Here is a 23400-nt window from a genome sequence, read left to right on the forward strand (position 1 = left end):
TTAACAATATTCTGATGTCCATAATAAATGTTTGCTACATTTAACGTAAATTTCATTCGACGAATATAAATTACAACAACTTATCAATTTACCAAATTCGCTGACGGTTTTATCTAAAAAAAAAAATAAAAATAAAAATACAGTAATTATTATTATTATCATTCATCGGTTTTTAAATAATCAAAAAAAAAAAATTTTTTTTTAAATAAACTTACTCAAATTCCATTTTAAACCTCTGGTTGTTATTATTGTACCACCTCGAAACGGTATCAAACCGCAAGTGTATTTTTTTTCAATAAAATAATCAGGTACATTTATCACGTGTTCTCCAGGTGGTAATACCCACGTGACGGATTCGCTGGATATTAACGTTATATCAATGTGTGTATATAAATCGATGGAACAATGCAACGTGTTTACGTTACCCATTATTTGATCGAAACGACCGCCATTTTCACATATGACAAATATATTTTTGACCTAAATGTGGGTTTAAAAAAAAAAAAAATCCGTTATTATTATTATTATTATTATTATTTTGTTTTCTCCAAAAGCTAAAAACTCACGTTTAAATTTTTTTCTTCGATTTCTTTTTTTATATATTTTAAAGCTTTTGTAAAATCCGTGTAATTTTGATCGGGTGTCGGTACGAGTGTAACATTTTTACTTTCGAAATAATTTTTAGTTTCCGGTAGTATTGAATCGAAATCACCGGAAATGAAATCTGGAAGTTGTAAATTTTCACAATTTTGTTCTTTAATAAAATCCAACCATCTATTCGATCCGCCATCGACCAAACCGCGAATCTGAGCTGGAAAAAATACAAAAAAAAAAAAAAAACAAAACAAACTAAATTGCTCTTCTCCATTTTTCATTCTCCATTTTTTTTTTTATTTTATAAATTTTCACTTTAAAACAATTTTTTTTTTTATTATTTCGGTGACCTGTAAAATTTTTAAATTAATTATATAAAATATTATTATTATTAATCATGATTTTTTTTATTTAAAATTTACCTTTCGTCCATAAGGTTTTAATAAATTCCGGATCACATGTTATAGGTTGATTTAATATTAAAAGTGCAAAATCAATTTTTATTGTATTTAAATCCTTTTTTATTTTTAAATTATTCCAAACGTATTTTGGCATTTTTACATTACGTGTGTAATTTTTTTTCCTTTTTTTTTTTTTCTTTCTAGAAAAATACCTTTTCACTTATCTGTAACAATTAACATGTTTTTTTTTTTTTTTTTTTTGTTTAAATCCAACGTGATAAAAATTTAAAAGGCGTTAACGTGATAAGAGAGTAAAAAAAAAAAAAAAAACAGGTGAAATGTTTGAAAAAAAATTTGCACTTATTATTATTAATATTTTTTTTGTCAACTTTTACAACGCACCGTTTCGTTAAAACTTAATAATAATAATACATAAGAATAATCATATCATCATACGAATTTAAATAATAATAATAATAATTTAATAAGTAATCAACGATATTAAAAAAAATATCACGTTACCTGACACGTAATTTTTTCTTTTTTTTCTTTTTTTTTCCTTTTTTTCCTTTTTTTTCTTTTTCCTTTTTGAATATTATTTAATTAAGTCTCGGTTAAAAAAAAAAAAAGAAACAAATTAAAATTTTATTACGTAATAAAATAAAACAAAAAAAAGAAAAAATTAATTAACTTTTTAAACGCACTCGCAATCGCTAACCCATAAAAAAAAAAAAAAAAAAATTCCTATTAAAATCAAACCGTATAAAGAAAAAAAAAATCAAACATTTAAAAACGGTTAGTTTTTCTTTTTTAAAAAAACAATACGGGAGATAAGAAAAAAAATTTCCCCCCCCCCCTCCCTTTCTCTCTCTCCTCCCTCCCCATCCTTCCCTTACCCCCCCAAAAAAAAAAAAAATTAAATATAATTTTCAATTAATTAATTAAACCGACCCATTTTTTGTTTTCTTTATTAAAAAAAAAAATTACCTGTGACATCATAACGTTTTCAATTATTATTATTATTATTATTTACTTTGTTTTTAAAATTTTTTTATCAAAATAGTAATAATAATAATAATGAAAGAATGTGTGTGTGTTTTTTTATTATCAATAAAACAGTCACGAGATATCGACTACTATACAACAACAACAACAACACTGTTGGCTAAAGTGTTTTTTTTTTTTTTTTTTTTTTTTTAAATGGAGAAAATTCAGATTGTGTGTTTAATTCAACACGTAAATAAATTTTTTTGTTTTTTTGTACAAAACAACGACAAACGACGACAAACGATGACAAACGACAAACGACGACGACGACGATGACAAAAAAAAAATTTATTGCGTTTTTTTTCGCAAATTGTCGCAATTTTTCATTTTTTATTTTAAACGTTAATTATCGATGACGAAGTTTCTAGAAAAAAAAATTTTTTTTTTTTTTATTACCATTACTCTCCGCATTACGTAATTTATATAACTTTTCATTTCTTGTCATTACGAACGAAATATTTATAACGAAAATTCTACATAAAAAAAAAATTTTTCTCCTCGTAATAATTATTTACTCTTCTAACTGATATTTTTTTTTAAATAATCGTCATTATAAAAATTTCTCGAACTTGAATCTATTATAAATAAATAAATAAAATTAAGGCAAATTTGTTTAAATAAAAAAAAAATTATTTTTTTGTTAATAAAAATTAAAAAAAAAATAAAATAAAATAAATTTATTTTCCTCCGTAATAAATATATAATATACTCTTCTAACTCATTTTTTTCTTTTTTATAAATTATCGACATTATCGAAATTTCTCGAACTTGAATCAATTATAAATAAATAAATAAAACTTAGACAAATTTGTTTAAATAAAAAAAAAAAATTTTTTTTGTTAATATAAATTTTAAAAAAATAAAATCAAAAAAATTTATTTAAATGCAAAAATCTAATGTTGTAAATTGGCATCATGTTTTGTTTTATTTTTATTCTTATGTAAAATTTTTTTTTTGTAATCTGCATAAGAAAAATATTTGCAAAGGCGTATGTATCATCATCATCATCATCATCATCATCATGCAATATTCGATTATTTCCAATTATTCTATTATACAAAAAAAAATTTTTGCAACCATATTTAAATCGTTTAAATGTTACTCCAATACAGGAAGTGAGTGTGACAGATATATTGCAGGTAAAATATCCATTATTATTATTATTATTACTACCGTTTATTCATTTTACAAAATTAATAATATTTGGTTGGATAAGTAAAAAAAAAAAAAAAGGTTTAAACATTGATTAACGTCGTCGTCGTTGTCGTCGTCGTCGTTTTCGAAAATTTGTAGATAAATCACAAAAGTTTTTAATGAGGGTTTTCTATCTTTTTGTTAAAAAATTTACAAAAACTTTTCTTTTTTTTAAAAAAAACTTTAAGACAATTTTTTTTTCCCTTTTTTAACAAGGATTTCATGATTAACCATAATTTAAAAAATTAATATTGCAGAAAAAAACTGTTATAAAACGTTTGTTTTAACGTTTGTTTTAAATAAAATCAAACCTTGAAAAACTAAAAAAATTATCCATTGAAATGATCCATTTTTTAATGGTTGCTTTCTTCTATTGTTTTTTTTTTTTTATTCTAGTAATATTACCTTGAATTGTGACAATTTTATCATATTAGTAACAATTATTAAATTTATACTAATATCTATAATTGATAAAAAAAAAAAAAAAAAACATTCAAATTAAATTAAATGTCCAAATGTTTGATTTATTATCGAAACAATAACCTCATTAAATTAAATTCGTTCGTTTTTGTAACTTTTTAAAAATTTTTTTATAAATTATTTAACAAACGTAACATTTTTTTTTTTTTCTGAACAAAATCAATATTTACAAATTTAATTTGTTAAAAAAGAAAAAAAAGGGGGGGCAACGACATTTGCAAATAATAATTACAAATTTATAAAAATCTAAATTTTATTTTAATAATTTTTTTTTTTTGTTATTTAAAATCAATCAAAAGGTCGAAAATCTAATCAAAAATAAATTTTCAATATATATAACTTCCGGTTATAACTAATAAAAAAAATTTTTTTGGGTTATCGGACGACGTTAATAATGATTATGTTTAATATATTTTCTTACGTATTAAAAAACAAACAAACGAAACAAACAAAACAAAAGAAATAAAAAAAAAAATTTTTTTCTTTTTCTTAAATGTCATTACTGTAAATTTCGTTTTTTTTAGTTTTTCTTTAAAAAAAAAAAAAAAAAAAAAAAAAATTCCCCGGGAAACATGATAACCCAGTTTTTCTTTTTTTTTTTTTTTCTTTTTCGAAAAGCTTCAATCGATTTTAATCTAAAAAAAAAAAAAAAAAAAAAAAAGAAAATGACAAGAAAAAATTTTTCCACGTCAAAAATCCGATTGTGGAAAAATAAAAAAAAAAAATTTATCCAAGGCAATTTCAAAAAAAAAAATTTGTAATAATAATAATAATAATAATAATAATAAGAATCAATAATAAATAACGAACATGCAACGAAATATAGTATTTATTATTATTATTATCATTATTATTTTACATCATTAAACGAAATATTCTTTAATAAAAAAAAAAAAAAAATTTTCTCCGAGAAAGATTTTCAATTGGAAATTAACTTGTAGTAAAATTATTATTATCATCATTATTCTTCCAATAGAAATCTATATTATCATTATGATTGATATTATTATTATTATTATTAATATCATGTTGTTAAATGTAAACAAAAAAAAAAAAAAAAATTTGATCGGTGAGTTAGAGTAATTAATGACAAATAATTAAAAATTTAATAGTAATCAAAAAATTTATTTATTTATTTATTTATTTATTTATCATCATTATTATTTATTTTTTTAAAATATAAATTTATTATTAATAATAATTATAATTCATGTTTTGATTGATTCACGAGAACAGAAATTTAAAAAAAAAAAAACACACATTTTTTGACTAGATGTAACAATGAGAAACAAAAAAAAAAAAAAAAGCATAAAATAACATAATAATTTATAAACAGTCTTTAATAATTATATTACAATTATATTATTATTATTATCATTATCATTATTATTATTATTATTTTCATTTAGCAGTGTCATTAACAAAGAAAAATACATGTGTTTACATTTAATTAAATATGTTGGAAACGTGTAAGTATAAAAATTTATTTATTTTAAAAAAAAAAACATTTTTAAGAGAATAAATAAAAAAAAAAAAAATTAAAAGTTTAAATTTTATTGTTTATAAAATTTGAAAATTAAAAGAGGTCATGGGTTTAGTTTTTTTAATCGTGATAAAAAAGCAAATAAAAGACAAAAAAAAAAAATAAATAAATAAATAAATAAAATTTACAAAAAACTAAAACACGAATTTTCCTATTTTTCTAAACCTATTCTTATTACATCTGAAATTATTTTCTTTCTATCCCCTTTTCCTTTTCCTTTTCCCTATCCCTTTCCCATCCCTATTTCCAGATAGCAGAACGAAAAAAAAAATATTGATTGATTGATTCATATACAATTCAATTATATATTAATTATTAATAATTTAATTAAATCGATAAATATATATGTATTCTGACATAACAATTTTTTTAACGTGTCACGAGACAAAATTCTTACAGATTTTTTATTTATTTATTTATTTATTTATTTTTTTTCCGTTTAATGAATAAAAATTCGATACGATCCAAAAACAAAAGAAAACAAAAGAAAATGACAACAACTAAACAAAAAAAAAAAAAAAAACTTTAGAAAATTTTATAATTATAATAAACCCTTTTCCCTTTTCTTTCGGTTTAATTAATTAGTATAAAATAATAATAATAATAATAATAATAATAATAATAATAATAATAATAATAATAAATACATTTTTGTGTTTTTTATTCCCTTAAAGTAACAAATGTGTTTACATATACATTACATTATGAAAATTATATATTTGTGTAATATAATAATAATAATAATAATAATAATAAGCATTTCTTTTTATTAAAATAATTTATTAAAAGTTAAATAAACAAAATATTGTTTTTGTGATTTAATTTTATAATTGAATTGTAATTTAATTTTTTTTTAAATTAAACTAAACCCACAATTATTAAAACAATTAATTATAAGTAAAAAATATTAACAAAACGATTATTGATTAAAAAGTCATACAAAAAAAAAAAAAAAAAAAAAAAATTTATAATAAAAATGATTATAATATATTTATATAATATTAAATATTGAATTTATTATGAAAATTTTTTTTAAGTAAATTTATTTTTTTATTTAAAATAAAAATTTAATTTTTTTCTTTTTTTTTTTTTTTATTATTTATTACATACATAAATTTATTATTAAAAAAAAGTACTTTAAAGGGGCGATTATTTATTTATTTATATTAAAAAAAATAATTGATCGTTTTTGTTTTTAATTAATTAATTAATTAATTACATAATTGAGTGAGTGAGTGAGTGAATGAAAAAAAAAAAAATTATAAAACTTTAAATATAATATTATAATTGAATTTTTTATACCTTGAAATGATGTACCTTAAGGTTTCTCTCTCTCTTTCTCTCTCTTTTTAAGTTTAACAAAACTATTTATTAATATTACCCCATTTGGTTAAAACATTTTTTTTTTAATAATAATAGCACACCCAAAAAAAAAAAAAAAAAAAGTAAATAAATAAATAAACGAACGAACGAAAAAAATGGTTTTTTAATTACATTTAAATAATAACCAATTTATAATTAAAAATAATAATAATAATAATAATAATAATAAATTGAAACGTTTGATTATTTTGTTTTTGGGGATTCAAAATTATTTTAAAAAAATAAAAAATAATTGTTTAACATTTTTACATTAAAAAAAAAAAAAAAAAAAAAACAAAAAAGACAAAAAAAATTTCATTTTAGTGAGTGATGTGCCCTTTTATAAAAAAAAAAAAAAAAAAAAAAAATTAAGTATAAAAATTTAATAAATAAGTAAAATTTAATTAATAACTAAAATATAATTTTTTTTATATAACGATGGGCATTGCAGTCGTTTTTAATATATAAATAAATATATATATTAATATTTCATATTGTGTGAATGAATTGTAGTAAAAAAAAAAAAAAAAAAAAAATAATCACTGAATAGTTTTAAGAAAGCAGAAAAACTAATTTTTTTTGAATTTATTATTAAATAAATTATTAAAAGATAGTCATTATTATTATTATTATTATTGAAATAAATTAATTTATTAATAAATGTTAATTTAGAATTTTTTTTTTTTTTTGTAATACTGGAAAGCCAATTTTGGAAAATGACTAATTTATTTATTTACAGTTATTAAACATACACATCAAATTTTGATTAAATAACAATAATTTTTGACAGATTTAAATCGCGTCAATGCGGATTTAAATATTATACTTTTCCAAAATTTATTAATTAATTAATTTATGTTTTAATAATAATGCCTTTTTAATCTTTATAGAATTGAATTTTGTAGTAAATTTAAAAATAAAAAAAAAAAAAAATTTGATTTCAAATGTGATAAATTTACAATTGTTTTTTTTTTTTTTCCTTTTTTATATTATATGAAGAAATCAAATATATCAACTGACTTAATTATAAAGTAGTAGATATAAAGTAAAGTGATATGTATTCATAGAAGTATTTTATACAATACAACAAAAGTGTTTAAAGATACATATTATACATTGTTGAAAGATAAATGTATTCACATTTCTATTAGATTACCTAATAATTATAACAGATTTATGATAAAAAATATTTTATAATAATAATAATCAGGTTTAAATGAAAAACTTAATAATTCAATGTATTGTTTTTTTTTTTTTTTTTTTAAATTAAACTCTACCTCTCGATATCTATATTTTGAAATTTTCCTAAATTTTTAATTAAGAATAAAAAAAATTATTAATTTGAAAAAGAAAAAAAAAAAAAAAAAAATTACTTGATGCCCACACATCAAAGGTAATTGGCTTTAATAAAACCTATTTTAAAAATTTAAACTACTTAAATTTTAATTTAATGTATTGAGTCAATTAATCGAATAATTATTAGTTATTTTTTTTAACAAATGCTTTAAACTAAATTCACACTGGAATGGAAATGTTTATAAAAAAAAAAAAAATTATACCTTAATTTTTGGTTTTATTTCTTCCGCAACTCCTCCCCATTTAAGTCTAAATGTTCTAGTTCTCCATCTAACCACTGGATCCCATAATGCCCTGAGTATAATAGCAGGACCAGATATTTCACTTATAATCCATCCGATTAAAAATTCTAATTTATTAAATGGTAAAGATCCATTTTGAACAATTGATAACATTAACCAGTCGAGCAAAAACCATACAAGCATATGCAAAAGCACAAATATTATTGGATCCCAGTCGAATAGAAACTGCACAGACCATGATGTCAATAAACCCAATATAATGCATTCTGATAAAGGTTCAAAAATAATTGTGGTTGGCACCATGGCTAACCTTAATTTCGACCACCTTGTTAACCTTTCTTGAAAACTATCGATTCTGCAGTAGCCAGAGTTTTGTAAAGCAGGCTGACTTGATACTGTTGATTTCCAACCTCTGTCAGTTAATGATTTGCATAAAAAAAAATCCTCAGCTAAATAAATTCCAAACGTTTTTAATCCACCGACTTCATCGAGTGTTTTTTTCCTAAATAACGAAGACATTCCAGTATGACATGTGATACCGAGAATATCAGCTGTTAAATAAATTCTCGCTTGAAATGTTCCAAAATAAATTTTTTCAACAGCAGCTGGAAAACCATCCCTGTCATGAGTAAAAGGCATTTGGTGAACAAGAGCAACATTTTCTTTCATGTGATTTACCATATCGAGTAAAGTGTCTGATTTTACTCTTATCCCACTATCAGAAATCATTAGAAGTTCATATTTTGCAGCATCATATCCTGGACACATGTTATTTATTTTCGGATTAACTCCTATGTTCTTACCACCGATAAATAATTTAGCATCGATTTGGGGATATTTTTCAATTAAATTTTTAACAATCATTATTGCTGGATCACTATCTTCTTCGATGCAAAATAATAATTCGTAAGATGGATAATCTTGATTGAAAAATGTTTCTAAATTACTATATAAATTTGGGTCCACTCCTAGTAATGGTTTCAGTATAGAAACTCCCGGTAATGGCTGTTCCAGAGGTCTTTTTTTAACTTTTTTATGAAACTTCCACTTTCCGTAAGATATTGCTAAAACGTGCATTATCCAAATCCCACACCAAAAAACAAAAAGAAATATAGCGAACCCATAAGTGTAAATCACGAGCGACATTTTTTCATTTTTAACTCGAGCTATATTTTATTTATTAATAAATATTTAACAAATTATTTCAAAAAACTTTTAAATATCATAATAATATTATAAAATTAAACATTTCAGTTACAATGACTCACCGCTCAAGACCAACACCTACTAGTCGATGTTGGTCTACTCACAGACCGTTCAATGATCAGACTTAAACTGACGCCATTATTACTCTCACCGATCAAACGATTAATTTTTTTTTTTTTTTTTTTTGTTTTCAATCGAGATTAAAAGTTTATTATAATCCGATACGTTACCAAAATAAATTTGTATTCCTTTCATTTGTCATTTAAACAAATTAAATTTTCACAAAACTAAATATTTTAATTATTAATTTAAATAACAAAATAAAATAATAACGAACTTTTTATATGAAGACATAAGGTAAACATAAGAATAAATCGTATTCAAAACTTTACCAACATTAATACCATGAACAATTCTCTCTTATTATTTTTTCAAAATAAATACCGCCAAATATTAACGGATTCCTAAGGTTACACATAATAACAAAAATTTATTTTTTTTTTCCTTTAAAAATTTTAAAAAATAACCCGATGCCAATTTTATTTTATTAAATATAATTAGTTAAAAGTTGAAGAATTATTTTATATTAAAAAGAACTTTTAATTAAATTTCATTTGGCAAACAATTGAAATGCAAAATTTTATTTTAAAGTGTTATGTAATAGAATGCTCCCACATGGTTTAAAAAATTTAAAAGTAAGGTTAGAAATAATGCAAGTGATGATTTAATTTCATTATAAAATTAAATATAATATTTAAAATTAAACGTTTAAAATTTTTAAAAATTATTAAAATGATTAGATATTCATTTATTTGACACAAGTTATCTTGTTTAACTGTAATTATTAATTTTTGGTACTACTCTTATATATTATATCTTTATTATATCAATGTACTGATTTAAAATTTTTAAAATTAAACTTTTATAATGTGTTATTAATAAAGTATTTACGAATTAAAAAAAAAAAAAAAAAACGTTAATATTAATTTTATTTTAAAATTTATACTTACTACTTTGTGCAGCGTGTTTTTTTTTTTTTTTTTGTATCCGAATTCACCATTAAATCCTTTTTATCCTTTTTTTAAATTAACTCCTGTTAATATTTATATGTTTATTTAATATTATTATGTTAATCTTTTTTTTTTTAAACAAAATACATTTTTAAAATATGAAGTTTGAATGAATTTTTTATTAAGTGTATAACATCAACAAAAGCACTGTAAAACTTAATTGCTGACAAGTGATTTTTCATAAAACAATTGAACTTTTGATTCATTTTTTTTTTTTTTTTTTGCAGTTAATTTGAATTAATTTGCAAAATTATTTCTGAATAAATTTGATAATGAATCCGTTTAAAAAATTATTGTATATAATTCAGTATCATTTTTTCTACCGTAATAATAGTAATTTATAAATTATTCATTTAAAATATAATAAGTAAAAAGAAAAATACAAATTTAACGTTTATTTAACACCTCCACCAAGAAAATTATAAAGCCATTAATTTATTTACTCTATGAAATAGTTTGTTGTCATTGTGTAGTAAAGTCGTTTTTAATTATTTTTCTTTATATTTTGTATTTAGAAACTCATTATATAATTATTTTTTATTTTAGTTTGTTAAGGTTAAATGTTTATAGAATAAAACTTTTAAATATTTTAGTTATTTTAGTTTACGGTATTTTAGTTGTAATTTAAAAGTGGTGTCATAATGCCGGGAGCAATTGTTGAAAATTTGAGCGGACGAAAACTCGGTATTCTCATGACTATATTGCTCATTTGTCAAATAATATGTTTTTTAATTGGTGGTTTAATAGCACCGAGTCCAGCCAGTGCTTCAATGGTTTTAGCTACTAACTGCTTGGATTATGAAAAAAATTCTAGTAAATGGTTATATTCTAGGGGTGTAGGGGCATGTCAACCAATTGATTTAAGAAATACAAGGATTGATACTGGGGATAAATTTACCGCTAATGAAATTGTATTTGTATTTCAATTACCACTTCCTAGAGATTCAATTGTACTTGATTACTCGAGATGGCAGCAAAATCTCATTGGCGTATTACAAGCCGGCATCACTTATCATAAAGAGTTTGAAATGAAGCCAAGAACTGTAATAACAATTGATGCAAAATTAGCATATAGGAATAAAGGGGATCCAGACAATGATTGGAAATATCTTACTTCTTCTACTGAAACTCGCTTATTAGATTGTAATGCTGTAAACAAAAGAGAGGGTCACCAGTATGATTGTTCCATAGTTCCACTTTTTGAACTGGGATCTTTACATCACGATTATTATTTATTAAATGTTAGATTTCCAGTAGATTCTGAAAAAAAAATAAATGTAGGATTAGGTCATGTCGCTGAATTATGGCTAGTTGTTATTAATCAAAATGGGGGTTTTACTAAAATTTGGGTATCATTAAAGACAATATTCTTTCCGTTTATTATCGGTATAATGGTATGGTTTTGGAAAAGAGTTTATCAGCTTCAAAGAGAGCCTGCTTTGTTAGAAAAAATGCTCTTATTTTTAGGTATCACATTGACATTATTAAACACTCCTTTGGAATATTTAACTTTAATGTTTGACATGCCTTACATGTTAATTTTAGGAGATATTAAACAAGGCATTTTTTATGGTGCTTTACTATCTTTTTGGCTAATTTTTGCAGGAGAGCATTTAATGATAAATGAAAATGAAAAAAGTACATTGAAAACTTATTGGAAACATTTAAGCGCTGTTGCTATAGGTTGTGTTTCATTATTTATATTCGATATGTGTGAAAGAGGCATGCAGTTGACAAATCCATTTTATTCTACTTGGGCCACAGAAATTGGCGCAAATTTTGCTCTAACTTTTATCGTCTTAGCTGGAATTTGTGCATGTTTTTATTTCATATTTTTGACTTATCTCATTTGGAAAGTATTTTGTAATATCAGTGCGAAAAAAGCAGTACTTCCTGCCATGTCGGCAGTTAGAAGGTTGCATTATGAGGGTATCATATACAGGTTTAAATTTCTCATGTTGGCTACTCTTATTTGTGCGGCTATGACAGTTATTGGATATATATTGGGACAGGTATCCGAGGATCAGTGGAAATGGGATGATCATAGTATAAAGTACACATCTGCTTTTTTTACCGGCGTTTACGGAATGTGGAATATTTACATATTTTCACTTATTGTTCTTTATGCTCCCTCACATAAACAGTGGCCCACTGATCATGATACTTATTCTGTTAATAATGAGGAAATTGAATTTAGTCGATTGCCAACAGAAGCAAGTGAAATGTCTTCAATTGCTGCATTTGCAAGAAAAGGTGCAATAGATTAAATTTTTTTTTTATATTTTTTTTTTTGTTCCAAAATTCAAGACTGACTATACATAAAAAGTATTAAAATAACAAAAAAGTAATAATTTTCAGTATTGTATGTGGTGTAATCATTTGTATATAACCATAAAACATGAATTTTACCAATGTAATACCTCTATTTAAATTTTTAAAAATAATTTTCAGTAGTTTTAGTAATTTTAAGTAAAATATCTACATTTTATAAAACTGCTTATTATTATTATTATTATTCTAATTTTTATATATTTATATATGCATCACATAATTTTTTATATTTTACAACATTTATCTAATAAAAAAATATTTTATAAATTTTTTATTTATTATTTCTGTATTTTTCATATTAATAATGATTTAAGTCTTTGAAAAATTAATTGAACGATAATAATAATAGTAAAAATCATTCGGAAAAAAAATTATTTAATCTATTTGTACTTTTTTTTTTTTTTTTTTTTTTACAAAAAAAATAAAAAAATTTTTATGCTTTTATAACTTTTTATAATATATAAATATTTATTTTTATTTTAAAAAATAATTATTTTTTATTAAATGTCAATTTGATTACTTTTTAAAGAATTAATTAAATTTTAAGTTCCTCGGTATATATATATATATATATTTTTAATGAATTAAAGAATATTTTTTTGTTTAATATCATTATTAATATAATATTTTAATAATTAATTTATTTAAAAAAAAATTTGATACTCATAAAAATAAGTTTTTCTATTCAAATCACATAATTATTATTTTATTATACTTTTATACCTTAATATCCCCCTTTTTTTTTTATTTATTAAAAATTTCTTTTTGTGAATAATTTTTATAATTTTGAAATTATTATGTCATATTAATATACCGTATTATATATAAATATTCTAATGTATTTCAATTATTTACTTGAAAAAAAAAAAAAAAAAAAAAGAATAAATCGCATATTTGGAAATTGACATTTTGTTTTTTTTTTTTTCCCCCTTATTTTATAGTAATAATTGCATCCATAAGTTTAAAAAAATAAAATAATTGTTTTGTGATGACTCCGCCACTTTTCTCTTCAGTCTATAATAATTTCTTTTTAATTTTTTGTAATAATAATAATAATAATCTTAATTAAGAAAATTTATTTTTCGGTTTTTAAAAAAAAAAAAAAACAATTGATTATCTAATAATAGTATGCAACGAACGAATCAGTCTCTCAGGCACTTCTCACAAAGCACCTTTTTTTTTTTTTTTTTGGGGGGGGGGGCTTTTTCTACGTCTTTACTTTTTCTTTTATTCCTTTTTTATCTTTGGTAATGTGTGAGATCTATTTTTCCAATTTATTGCACTTAATGGTTTCACTTCTTCTTCTAAAAATTCATTTGGTAAATGTGAACTTGAAACAAACTCCTTATCTTCATCTGCTTCGCAAGCTGTTTCTATTTCATAGACATCATATTTTTTAAGGAGATGAGAAAGCTAAACAAAAAAAAAATTATCGTTACAATTTGCAATTTTTTAAAACATTAGTCATGCTAAAATATTGTGCTTCTTTTAGCGAAAGATAAGAAGTAATATATATTCAAACTGTCTGATAAAAATTAAATATTTAAACATAAAAATAAGCGATAATTATTCATGTTATGAAACTCACCTCATAAATATCGTCAACTATCAATTTAACATCAGAATTTAAATTTACATTATTTACAATACTTTTATTTAAAACCGAATGATAATGAAGAAGTTTGTGATTAACCAACCCTAATAGAATTTTAATTTGTTGCAATTCGATTTCTGGATATCCTGACTTCTAAAAATAATTCATACAATTAAAAAAAAACAACGATAATAAAAATAAATTGAATAAAAATTAAATCTTACATTGGGAACAAATTCATGAACTATAAAATCATCTCCATCTCCATTCTGCTTTAGTTTGAGAAAGTTTTGTTTTGTCGAAAACCATTTTAACTGTTTAAAAGATTCTCCTCTTAACCTAAAATAAAATAATTTTAATGTGCTTTCATAACAACTTGTAACAAAAGTTACATGTATAAATTTATTCTAACCTTTTATTTATAGAAGAAAACAAAGTTTTATTTTCTTTTTTATTAATTATCGGTGTCATTTGTGCAAAATCAGGAACTGGATATTTTTTAGGATCTTTCAAATGTAAAACATAAGCCATTATCCAATTTACATTAACTCCATTGGGGTATTTCATTAATGTGCATAAACATGTATTGTAATCTTCTTTTAACACTGGAAAACAAAAAAAAAACATAATAATAATTGAAATCTTATCAATTTTATAATGCATTACTTATGAAATAATAAAAGATCCAAATGTTTTTTTAAAAAAGTAATAAAAAAATCTATATCTTAATTTTTTCCAAGCTTTTTAAAAAGAATATTGAACTACTCACAAGTCTGTCGAATTGCTACAAGCATGGCAACTACCACATAATTAACATACTCTAAATTATTAAAAAAAAGAAAATCCCATAATACAAGCAAGTCTTTTAACTGAAACTCACGTCCAAAAAGTAGCTTTAACCACCTTCTAAAAAATTAAAAATTATATAAATTGTATCAAAATAAGATGTTTGATAATAATTATTACTACTTTGTAAATTGATAAAAATTTTACAATTAATATTTATAACAAACTAATTTTCTTAAAATTAAAAACTAAAGTTTATTATTATTTTGGTATTATAATCATTTAAAATTATTTTTTTAAGTAAAATTAATGGAAACATACATTCCATATAAATGCATTGGTATGTCTAATTTATCTAAGTGAGCACTTAGTTCTGGATCTTTGGGTTGAAATATGTAATTTTTAATATATTCCAATCTTTCTATAACTTCATTTTGATCAGTCTTATGGTCGTCTTTCTGTAATTAAAAAATAAAATAAAAGTCATAGCAGCAAAGCTAAAATATGGTTCTTTAAATTTAGTAAAATAAAAGTTAAAATTATTTTTTTAATTTATTTTTCCATAGAAGAAAACCTTCATAATTTGCTTTATCATATAATAGTAAAGAATTGAAAAATTTTAATTAAGTAACTAATTACCAAATTAACATTATAACTATATTGTATTTGACTCATAACATTCTTAAAAATACTGTATGCATCATGCTCTAAATATTCAGGGCACAATATTTCCTTTATATCTTCACAGATGTCTAAATTATTTTGCATAGCACAAAGCAAAGCTTGATGATCTAAATGAAGCACCAATATTAATGGAGCTAAAATTTCATGCATTCCCTAAAAAAAAAAAAAAGAATTTTCTGAGTTAAAAAGTTTGGTAAATTTACATTTTAGTTAAAAATAAAATTTTTTTAATGAAAAAGTTACCTGTCTATAACACAACAATGGATTTTGCCTTGCATAACAAAATAATATTCGAATCATAATTTTTTGAACATCTTCATTACGAAAATATTCCAAATCGGGAAAAGTTCTTTTTACATCTTGAAGAATAACAGATTTTAACTCTTCATCGCAAAAATATTTTTGCCATATGCTCTAAAAATGATGGATCTAATAATTTTAAATTTCTTCCAAAGGTAAATTATTAAAAAGTACCTTACTTCAGATTCTTGAGACAGCGGATTATCATATGACAAATCAATATTGACATTCCAAGGGTTATGTTGTAACTCTAAACATACTTCATTATAATGCTGTCTATATGTTTTTAACTGACAAAGCCACTGTACAGGCTGTTTATGCAGTATTCCTAGTAAACATCTCCAACAAAGGCTTCTAAAATAAGAACCTTGTAATTTACCATTCATGCATTTTTGTTTAATCACTTCAAAATTAAATTCATTTTTATCATATAATTCATTCCATTCTTCTTTAAACTGATATAAAGAAAAGTTTTTCTTACAAAATAAATTACTAATACCATCATTTTGATCATTTTTGATTACACTATTTTTATCAGACATCAATAGTATATCTTGATCTAAAATGGAAAAAGAAATATTTTAAAATACATAGAAATTTACATATATTATCAAATAGGAAAGGGTTAATGAAAATTATAATTAATTATTAAAAACGTACTCAAGGGTATTTTCACTTCTTAAAAATTCTTACATGTCACAACATCATATTCCTCAGTTATACGAATATTACAATTTAAAGATAAAGACTTTTTTGACTTGTTAGAATTACTCATTTAAATAAAAAAAAAAAATTATTCTAATACTTTCTTAATAACAAAAAATTTATTAAATAAACTTATAAAAATTTTAACTTTTTTGTTTTTAACTATGAAGTCAAAAAAATTCATATCTTTAATTTATAGTTCTATAAATTTCCGTTTCCGGTAATAATATTTCGGAAATAGATGTCATTGTAGTCGTTGCGGGTTATTCTTACAGTGCACTGTTCAAGTTATAGAAGCCGGTTATAAACGCCATTTCTATACGTTTGGAGTAGCCATTTTGGGTCAGTTTTTACATCAGTTGTTTTGGTTTTATCCAATTTTTTGTGTTCAGATTCATTATTATTTTTGTGTAACTTCTTTAATAAGTAATTGATTTTCATTTATAAGGTAGGAATATGATTGTAAACACAACATATTTGTATTTTTATGTTTTTTTATGTATTGTTACAAAAATTTTTAATGATTCCGCTTTTATATCTTTTGTTTATGAAATTATCAACATTTAATTAATCTATTAATGTAAGATACGATCTATTTTACATTAAAGGTTATTTAAAATGTCATTTAAATATTCATGTTTAATATTGTTTAGGTCACATTTTTTAAAGTGAAAATATGAAATTTATCAATTTACATGATGCCAACTTAAGCATTGGGACCTAAATTTGTAGCTCTTTCCTAATATTAGACAAAATAATTCTATAAATTATCTATATTTTTCTTCTTTTCCCCCTTTAAATTTTATTTTTAAGCTTTTTTCATGATGTTTTTATATTAAAACTTTGTAAAAAAATTACGGATTACATTATCATATTGAGATATTATGCATAAGTAAATGACTAAGAATATCTGCCATTAATTCTAATCTTGACAAAATTGAATTTAAAATTAATTCTAAAATAAAAACCTAACTTGTCAGCATAAATAACAGAAACATTTTAACAATACGATTAAATTTTCATGTTTTTATCAAATTATAAAAAGTATCATTTTTTTTTTTTTTTTAATTTAAATGATAACAAATAAATTTTTATAACTTGATGGTATTTCTATTAATAAATATTAATTTCTGAATCAGTCAGGACAGTATATCCTCTAATGAAATATTTATCAAAGGTAACTTCCAAGCTATTAAGCAGAAGTAATTGGATAGGCAAAATAAAAATAAAAAAAAAGGGGGGGGTTTTTTTTTTTTAACCCCCTAAAGTTATTTCTTTGATCATTTTTTATAAAAGTTTTTTTTTAAAAAAAAATAATATTTTTAAAACTTTTTTTTTTTAAAATTTACATTCTAAAAATATAAAGAATAATAGAGAGATATATATTTATATAAACAACATTCGTTAAATATTTCAATTGATTTTAATGATTCGATAAATGACTTGTTTCAAAGGAAGGGAGCTCAAATCAAATTTTTAATAATTGTTTACAAAACAAATTGTAATAGTTATTTAGGCCCTTTTTAGCATTTCGATTTTGTAAAAGTTTGTTTTTATTTTTTTTAATTGCAAACGATAAAATTAAAGAATTACTTTATTATTTAATATTTTAAAACTATTAATATTATTTTTTTCAGTATATATACATTTTTATAATGTGTGAATATATTTTTTCGCTTTAATTATTTTAAAAATATTTTAAAAATTAAAAAAACATCATTTAAAATTCGAGTATGAAAAAAAAAGGCAAATTTTTAAATAATAATGATTTAGACAATGGCATTGTTAAAAATATCATTTAAAAGTTTAATCACAAATAATTTGATAAAAAAAAATTAGTTTTGTTTTAGAAAAAAAAAAAAAAATGTTTTCCCATCGAAAGTATTTTCTAGTAGTAAAAATAAATTATTGATTTTCTTAAAATTTTTTAATTACTTTCAAGCACAGTCTTCTTTATTTTAAGACAATTATAATTTATTTTTTAATATTTTTAGTTTTATGGAAATCATGATAAAATATCACCTTTTATTGTTTTGATATACTAATAATTTTTATAAAATACATTTAAAAGGAAAATAGTAAATGCAGCATGGAATATAAAAGTTTATGTGGGGACTTTTTCACTCGAGATAATGTTTTTGATTTTAAATTTTTCTTTTTTTTTTTTTTTTTTTTTATAAAATTGAAGAAATGTTTAAAAAAATTTTTTTGTTGTTGTTTGACTGGGTGTCTCTAAAAAAAAAAAAAAAAAAAAAAAAAAAAAAAATGTGTTGAAGAATTTGTTGACATTATAGTTTGGTCAACGGTTATGTACATAACTAATATTATAAATTATTTACTCGGTAATTTTCCTATTAGTTTTTTTTTTAGGTTTAAATATTAGCCTATGACCTAATTCAAATCTCTCTGCCATTCCAGTGCCTGACTTTATATTTATATAAATTTTTTCTATAGAGTGAATTTTATGGTTTCCGGTTTTATAACATTTTTTTGTGTGTGTGTGTGTGTGTGTGTATTTTAAATATCCGTAACTGATTTATTTATTTTTTATTTTGAAAAATTGTTTTTGTTTTCGCTTATTTTAAGGACCGACGATAAAATTTGATTTTCTATACCGACTACCATGTTTAACATTAACGCAGTCTCTCTCTCTCTCTCTCTCTCTCTCTCTCTCTCTCTCTCTCTCTATTATATAAATAATAGTCCGTAAGGATTTTAGAGTTAATTATTGTTTAGTAGTAGTAGTAGTAGTAACACTTGTAAAAATGATTAATGATTATTAATCGTGTTTGCTTATTTAAAAGGTATTAACTAAATTTTTTTTTTTTTTTTTAAATGATAAATGTTTTATTTTTTGCTTTTATGTAAATATTTCAAGGACGTTTAAAAAATTTTTTTCTGCCTGACAAAAATTGAAATTGTTTTACAATTGCCACGTTTTCATCTTTTAAAAAAATTTTTTTTTTTTAGTGTTGTTAGTTCTCGAGTTGGTCAAAATTTACTAGGATAGGATGATAAATAAATGGTGTGAATTTGAAGATTTTCCGCGGTTTTTTATAATTGTATTACCCATATACCACCTACTGCATAACCACATAGTTTTTCCCGAATATGATTCCCTACAAGTTTTTTTTTTTTTTTTATTTAATTATGTAACGTCTTTAAATAAAAGGCTTCTTCTCTCTTTTCCAATAATAAACATTCAAATTTTTAAGTTCGTTTATTTAATGTTGACGATAAGGCACGAACTTTGAATGGTTCCTTTTTTTTTTCTCTCTCTCTCTCTCTCTCTCTCTCTCTCCCAACTCTCTTGGTACACGATTATAAAACCATGTTTGAGTTGTTAAATGTTAAACGACACTAAATTATTATTATTATTATTATTATTTGCTAATCGGATAGAGATGAGATGTATGTAAAATTTTCCAAGTCGGAAAAGTTTTATAAGGGGAAATATATTTTGTTAAAAAGATATCACAAATCGATTCGTAAGAAAATCATGTCTTTCCTGTTTAGATTTTTACTACCTTTTAGAGGAAAACCCCCTTAAAATTTTCTATTTTTTTTATTATTTAAATTAAAACATTGAATGAAAGGGGGGAGGGGTAGGGGATTTTCGAGAAAGAAAAAGGCGGAAATTAACGTTTAAAATTTTAAATTTCGATTCCTTCGAATTTTACCCTTTTATTAAGTTTTTTCATTATTATTAATGAATTTTTATAAATTATTTAAAATGTTTATTTTGTCACTCACTACATCAAAAAATTTGTTTTCTCAACTATCGATTGCGTGAAATTGCGTATTATTGCGGTGGTAGTTTTTTTTTTTTTATGTCGTTAACGGATTTTCACCTCAGCAAAATTTGGTACGTATTTAAAGTTTTTTGTGCAGACGAATCCAGTTTAAATCCAGTTGTGCGTAATTTTTTTTTTTTTTACGTGAAATGTCGGCAAATAGTGATGGCATAATAATTTGTGTTCTATAGAAAAAAAAAGAAAAAGTGTTGCGTGATTTTTTTTAAAAATGAAATTCGTGCATAGTTTATGAAAATTGTTGCAGAAGGGGTTTGTAGATTTGTTTTTTCATCCTTCCTTCCATACTTCGGGTAAAAAGGGATGAAAGGGAAAACGTAAAAACTTGATTTTGAATAAATTTTATTATTATTATTATTATTATTTTTGTTGTTGTTGCTCTTTCAGCTGGCGCAGCAAAGGTGTAAAAAAAAAAAAAAAAAAAAAAATTGTTTAATGCTTTGCAATTAAATTATTTTTAGAAAAAGTAATTTTTCTTATTTTATTATTTTTTTTTTTTTTTTGTTTTGCTGCTGTCAATTTAAAATTTGCTTTAAAAAAAAAAAAAAAAGAAAAAAAGGAAAATTTGTTTAAATTGGATTTTAAACCTTTTAAGAGAAAACTTTCAATTTAAATTTCGAATCGATAATTATTTGGAGAAAATCTGGGGAAATGTATTCATTTTCGAATCTTTTTTTTTTTTTTTGTATATGTATCTTGGGAAATCGATTTTATTATTTTTATTATTATTATTATTATTATTATTATTATTATTATTATTATCATTCACATTTTAACAGTGGTTTAAAAAAAAAAAAAAATTTTTAATTTATTTTCAAATTAATTAAACTTGAAGCAAACAAAAAAAAAAAAAAATTGCGTTTGTTCCATTCTTTATTGTTTTTTTTTTTATTTTTATTTCGGGTAAATTTTTTTTATTTGCGTTATTTTTAATTTCCTTACCCCAATAATAATAATAATAATAATAATAATAATAATAATATTTAAAAAATTAGTAAGTTTGAAAAGAGAGAGATAGAGAGAGAGAGAGAAACCTGGTCGTCGTTTTTATCAATTAGTTTTTTTTTCCTGATATAACGTTCAATAAAGCCCGAAAAATGTTTTTTTTTTTTTTTCTTTTTCTTCTTCTTGTTCCCTCCCAGGTCTTTTATTGTTTTTTTTTTTTTCTTTTTTTTTTTTATTCCCAGGTCTGTTATTGTTTTTTCTTTTCCTCGACATTTTCATAATTTTTTTTTTTTTTTCTTGAAAGTTTGCTTTAAACGAGCGTCATTGGGTAATTTATAAGTTTTCTTTTTTTTTCTTCTTCCCGTTTTTAATGTTTCCAAAAAAAAAAATGGCTTCGAGTATAGGTTTCGAAAAACGATTAGGGAAAATTATCGATTGATTGGAAAAATTGCTGTTGGTCTCTTAAACTAATTTTGTATTGTGTTTTGCTTTTTTGTTTTTACATTAACGTAAAATCTTTGGTTGTATGCTAGTATTGGAAAAGATTCAATTTTTCCGAGGTTAAACCACGACCACCTTTTTCTCTTTTCTGCAATATAATTTATTTGGCTCCCTTTTCTTTAGAGCTCTTTCGACAATCGTAATGATGATGATGATAATAAAAACAATAACAAAAACGAATTGATTTTTTTAAAAGAAAATTTGGTCAATTTTGCGTGATTAATGTCGTTTCAATTTGTATCCCCTCATTTATAATAATAATAATAATTATAATAATAATAGAAAAGGTGTTTCAAAAAAAATTCATAAAAAATTTTTGGCTACGATTCGGGTTTTAAGTTCAAATATTTTATTTTTATTTTTTATTTTTTTTTTTTTTTTTTTAGAAAATGTCAAACAATTCATATTAACTTGAAAGATTTTTCATTAAAAAAAAAAAAAAAAAAAAAAAACTTATTCGTTTTTGGAACAATTATGTAACGGAAAAAAAAAATAATAATAATAATAATACAAATTTACCTTAGGGGTTAATTTTAATGACACCATCTTATGTAAATATTGATTTCTTACTTGATTATTGTTTTTTGAGTTACCTACCTCCTGATTTGTTTATTCCGTTACATTTAAATTAATTTTTTTAATTACTAATGCTAGATGATTTTTCTTTATAAAAAGTTTTTATTGATTGTCTTTGAATTGTTGATTGAATTATAAAAATAAAAATAAAAAAACAAATTGAAATCTTGTATAATATTTTGAAAATTTTTTTTTTTTGTAATATATCGAGAGCGAAATTCCACTTTATCAGGCGATTGACATGATAATCAAAAAAAGAAAAAAAGCGAAAAGGCAAAACCACCCAATAATGCTAAATCAGGTTTTAATAAGGCCTAAGGAGGTGGAGGGGAGGGGGGAAGGCAAAATTTTCAAATAATAACTTGCAACTTTTTTTTTTTTTTTTGTGGCAAGAGTTACTTTTTCGGTTTGATAGAAAAAAAATTTTGCTTCGAGAAACGTCAAGTTGTTTTTTTTTTTAATTTAACAGGTTGCGGTGAAAATATTTATAATTTATTCTCTTCCCCCCCTCCCCTCCTCTTGGAAAGAGAGAGAGAGAGAGAAAATAACAAAAACAAATTTTTTTCGGGAAAATTTTGCGCGAGTCTTAAAGTGGATTCGAAATTGCAAATTAATATAGTAATAAAAAACATTTTTTTTTTTTTTTTTTTTTTTTTTCGTTTATTTTTTTC

General features: G+C 22.1%; 4 protein-coding genes across 4 annotated transcripts; 1 reads left to right on the forward strand and 3 right to left on the reverse strand.

The window, feature by feature from the left end:
* Window positions 1–1149, reverse strand: Phum_PHUM522680 (thiamine pyrophosphokinase, putative; the record flags this gene model as incomplete). The annotated part of the gene is made up of 4 exons (XM_002431305.1): window positions 1–113; window positions 216–480; window positions 567–811; window positions 1017–1149. The coding sequence occupies 4 exons, from the start codon at window positions 1147–1149 to the stop codon at window positions 1–3; spliced, it is 756 nt and encodes a 251-aa protein (XP_002431350.1).
* Window positions 1150–7894: 6745 nt separating this feature from the next.
* On the reverse strand, window positions 7895–9365 carry Phum_PHUM522690 (Ceramide glucosyltransferase, putative; the record flags this gene model as incomplete). Its single annotated transcript, XM_002431306.1, has 3 exons — window positions 7895–7926; window positions 7995–8034; window positions 8181–9365. 3 exons carry the CDS (start codon window positions 9363–9365, stop codon window positions 7895–7897), a joined length of 1257 nt encoding a protein of 418 aa, XP_002431351.1.
* Window positions 9366–11136: 1771 nt separating this feature from the next.
* Window positions 11137–12762, forward strand: Phum_PHUM522700 (uncharacterized protein; the record flags this gene model as incomplete). The annotated part of the gene is made up of 1 exon (XM_002431307.1): window positions 11137–12762. One exon carries the CDS (start codon window positions 11137–11139, stop codon window positions 12760–12762), a length of 1626 nt encoding a protein of 541 aa, XP_002431352.1.
* Window positions 12763–14053: 1291 nt separating this feature from the next.
* Window positions 14054–16732, reverse strand: Phum_PHUM522710 (uncharacterized protein; the record flags this gene model as incomplete). The annotated part of the gene is made up of 9 exons (XM_002431308.1): window positions 14054–14239; window positions 14415–14573; window positions 14645–14759; window positions 14833–15025; window positions 15190–15326; window positions 15528–15664; window positions 15846–16043; window positions 16134–16304; window positions 16370–16732. The coding sequence occupies 9 exons, from the start codon at window positions 16730–16732 to the stop codon at window positions 14054–14056; spliced, it is 1659 nt and encodes a 552-aa protein (XP_002431353.1).
* Window positions 16733–23400: the final 6668 nt, after the last annotated feature.

This window comes from Pediculus humanus, genomic scaffold (assembly GCF_000006295.1).
Source record: "Pediculus humanus corporis 1103172108284 genomic scaffold, whole genome shotgun sequence".
Taxonomy (NCBI): domain Eukaryota; kingdom Metazoa; phylum Arthropoda; class Insecta; order Psocodea; family Pediculidae; genus Pediculus; species Pediculus humanus.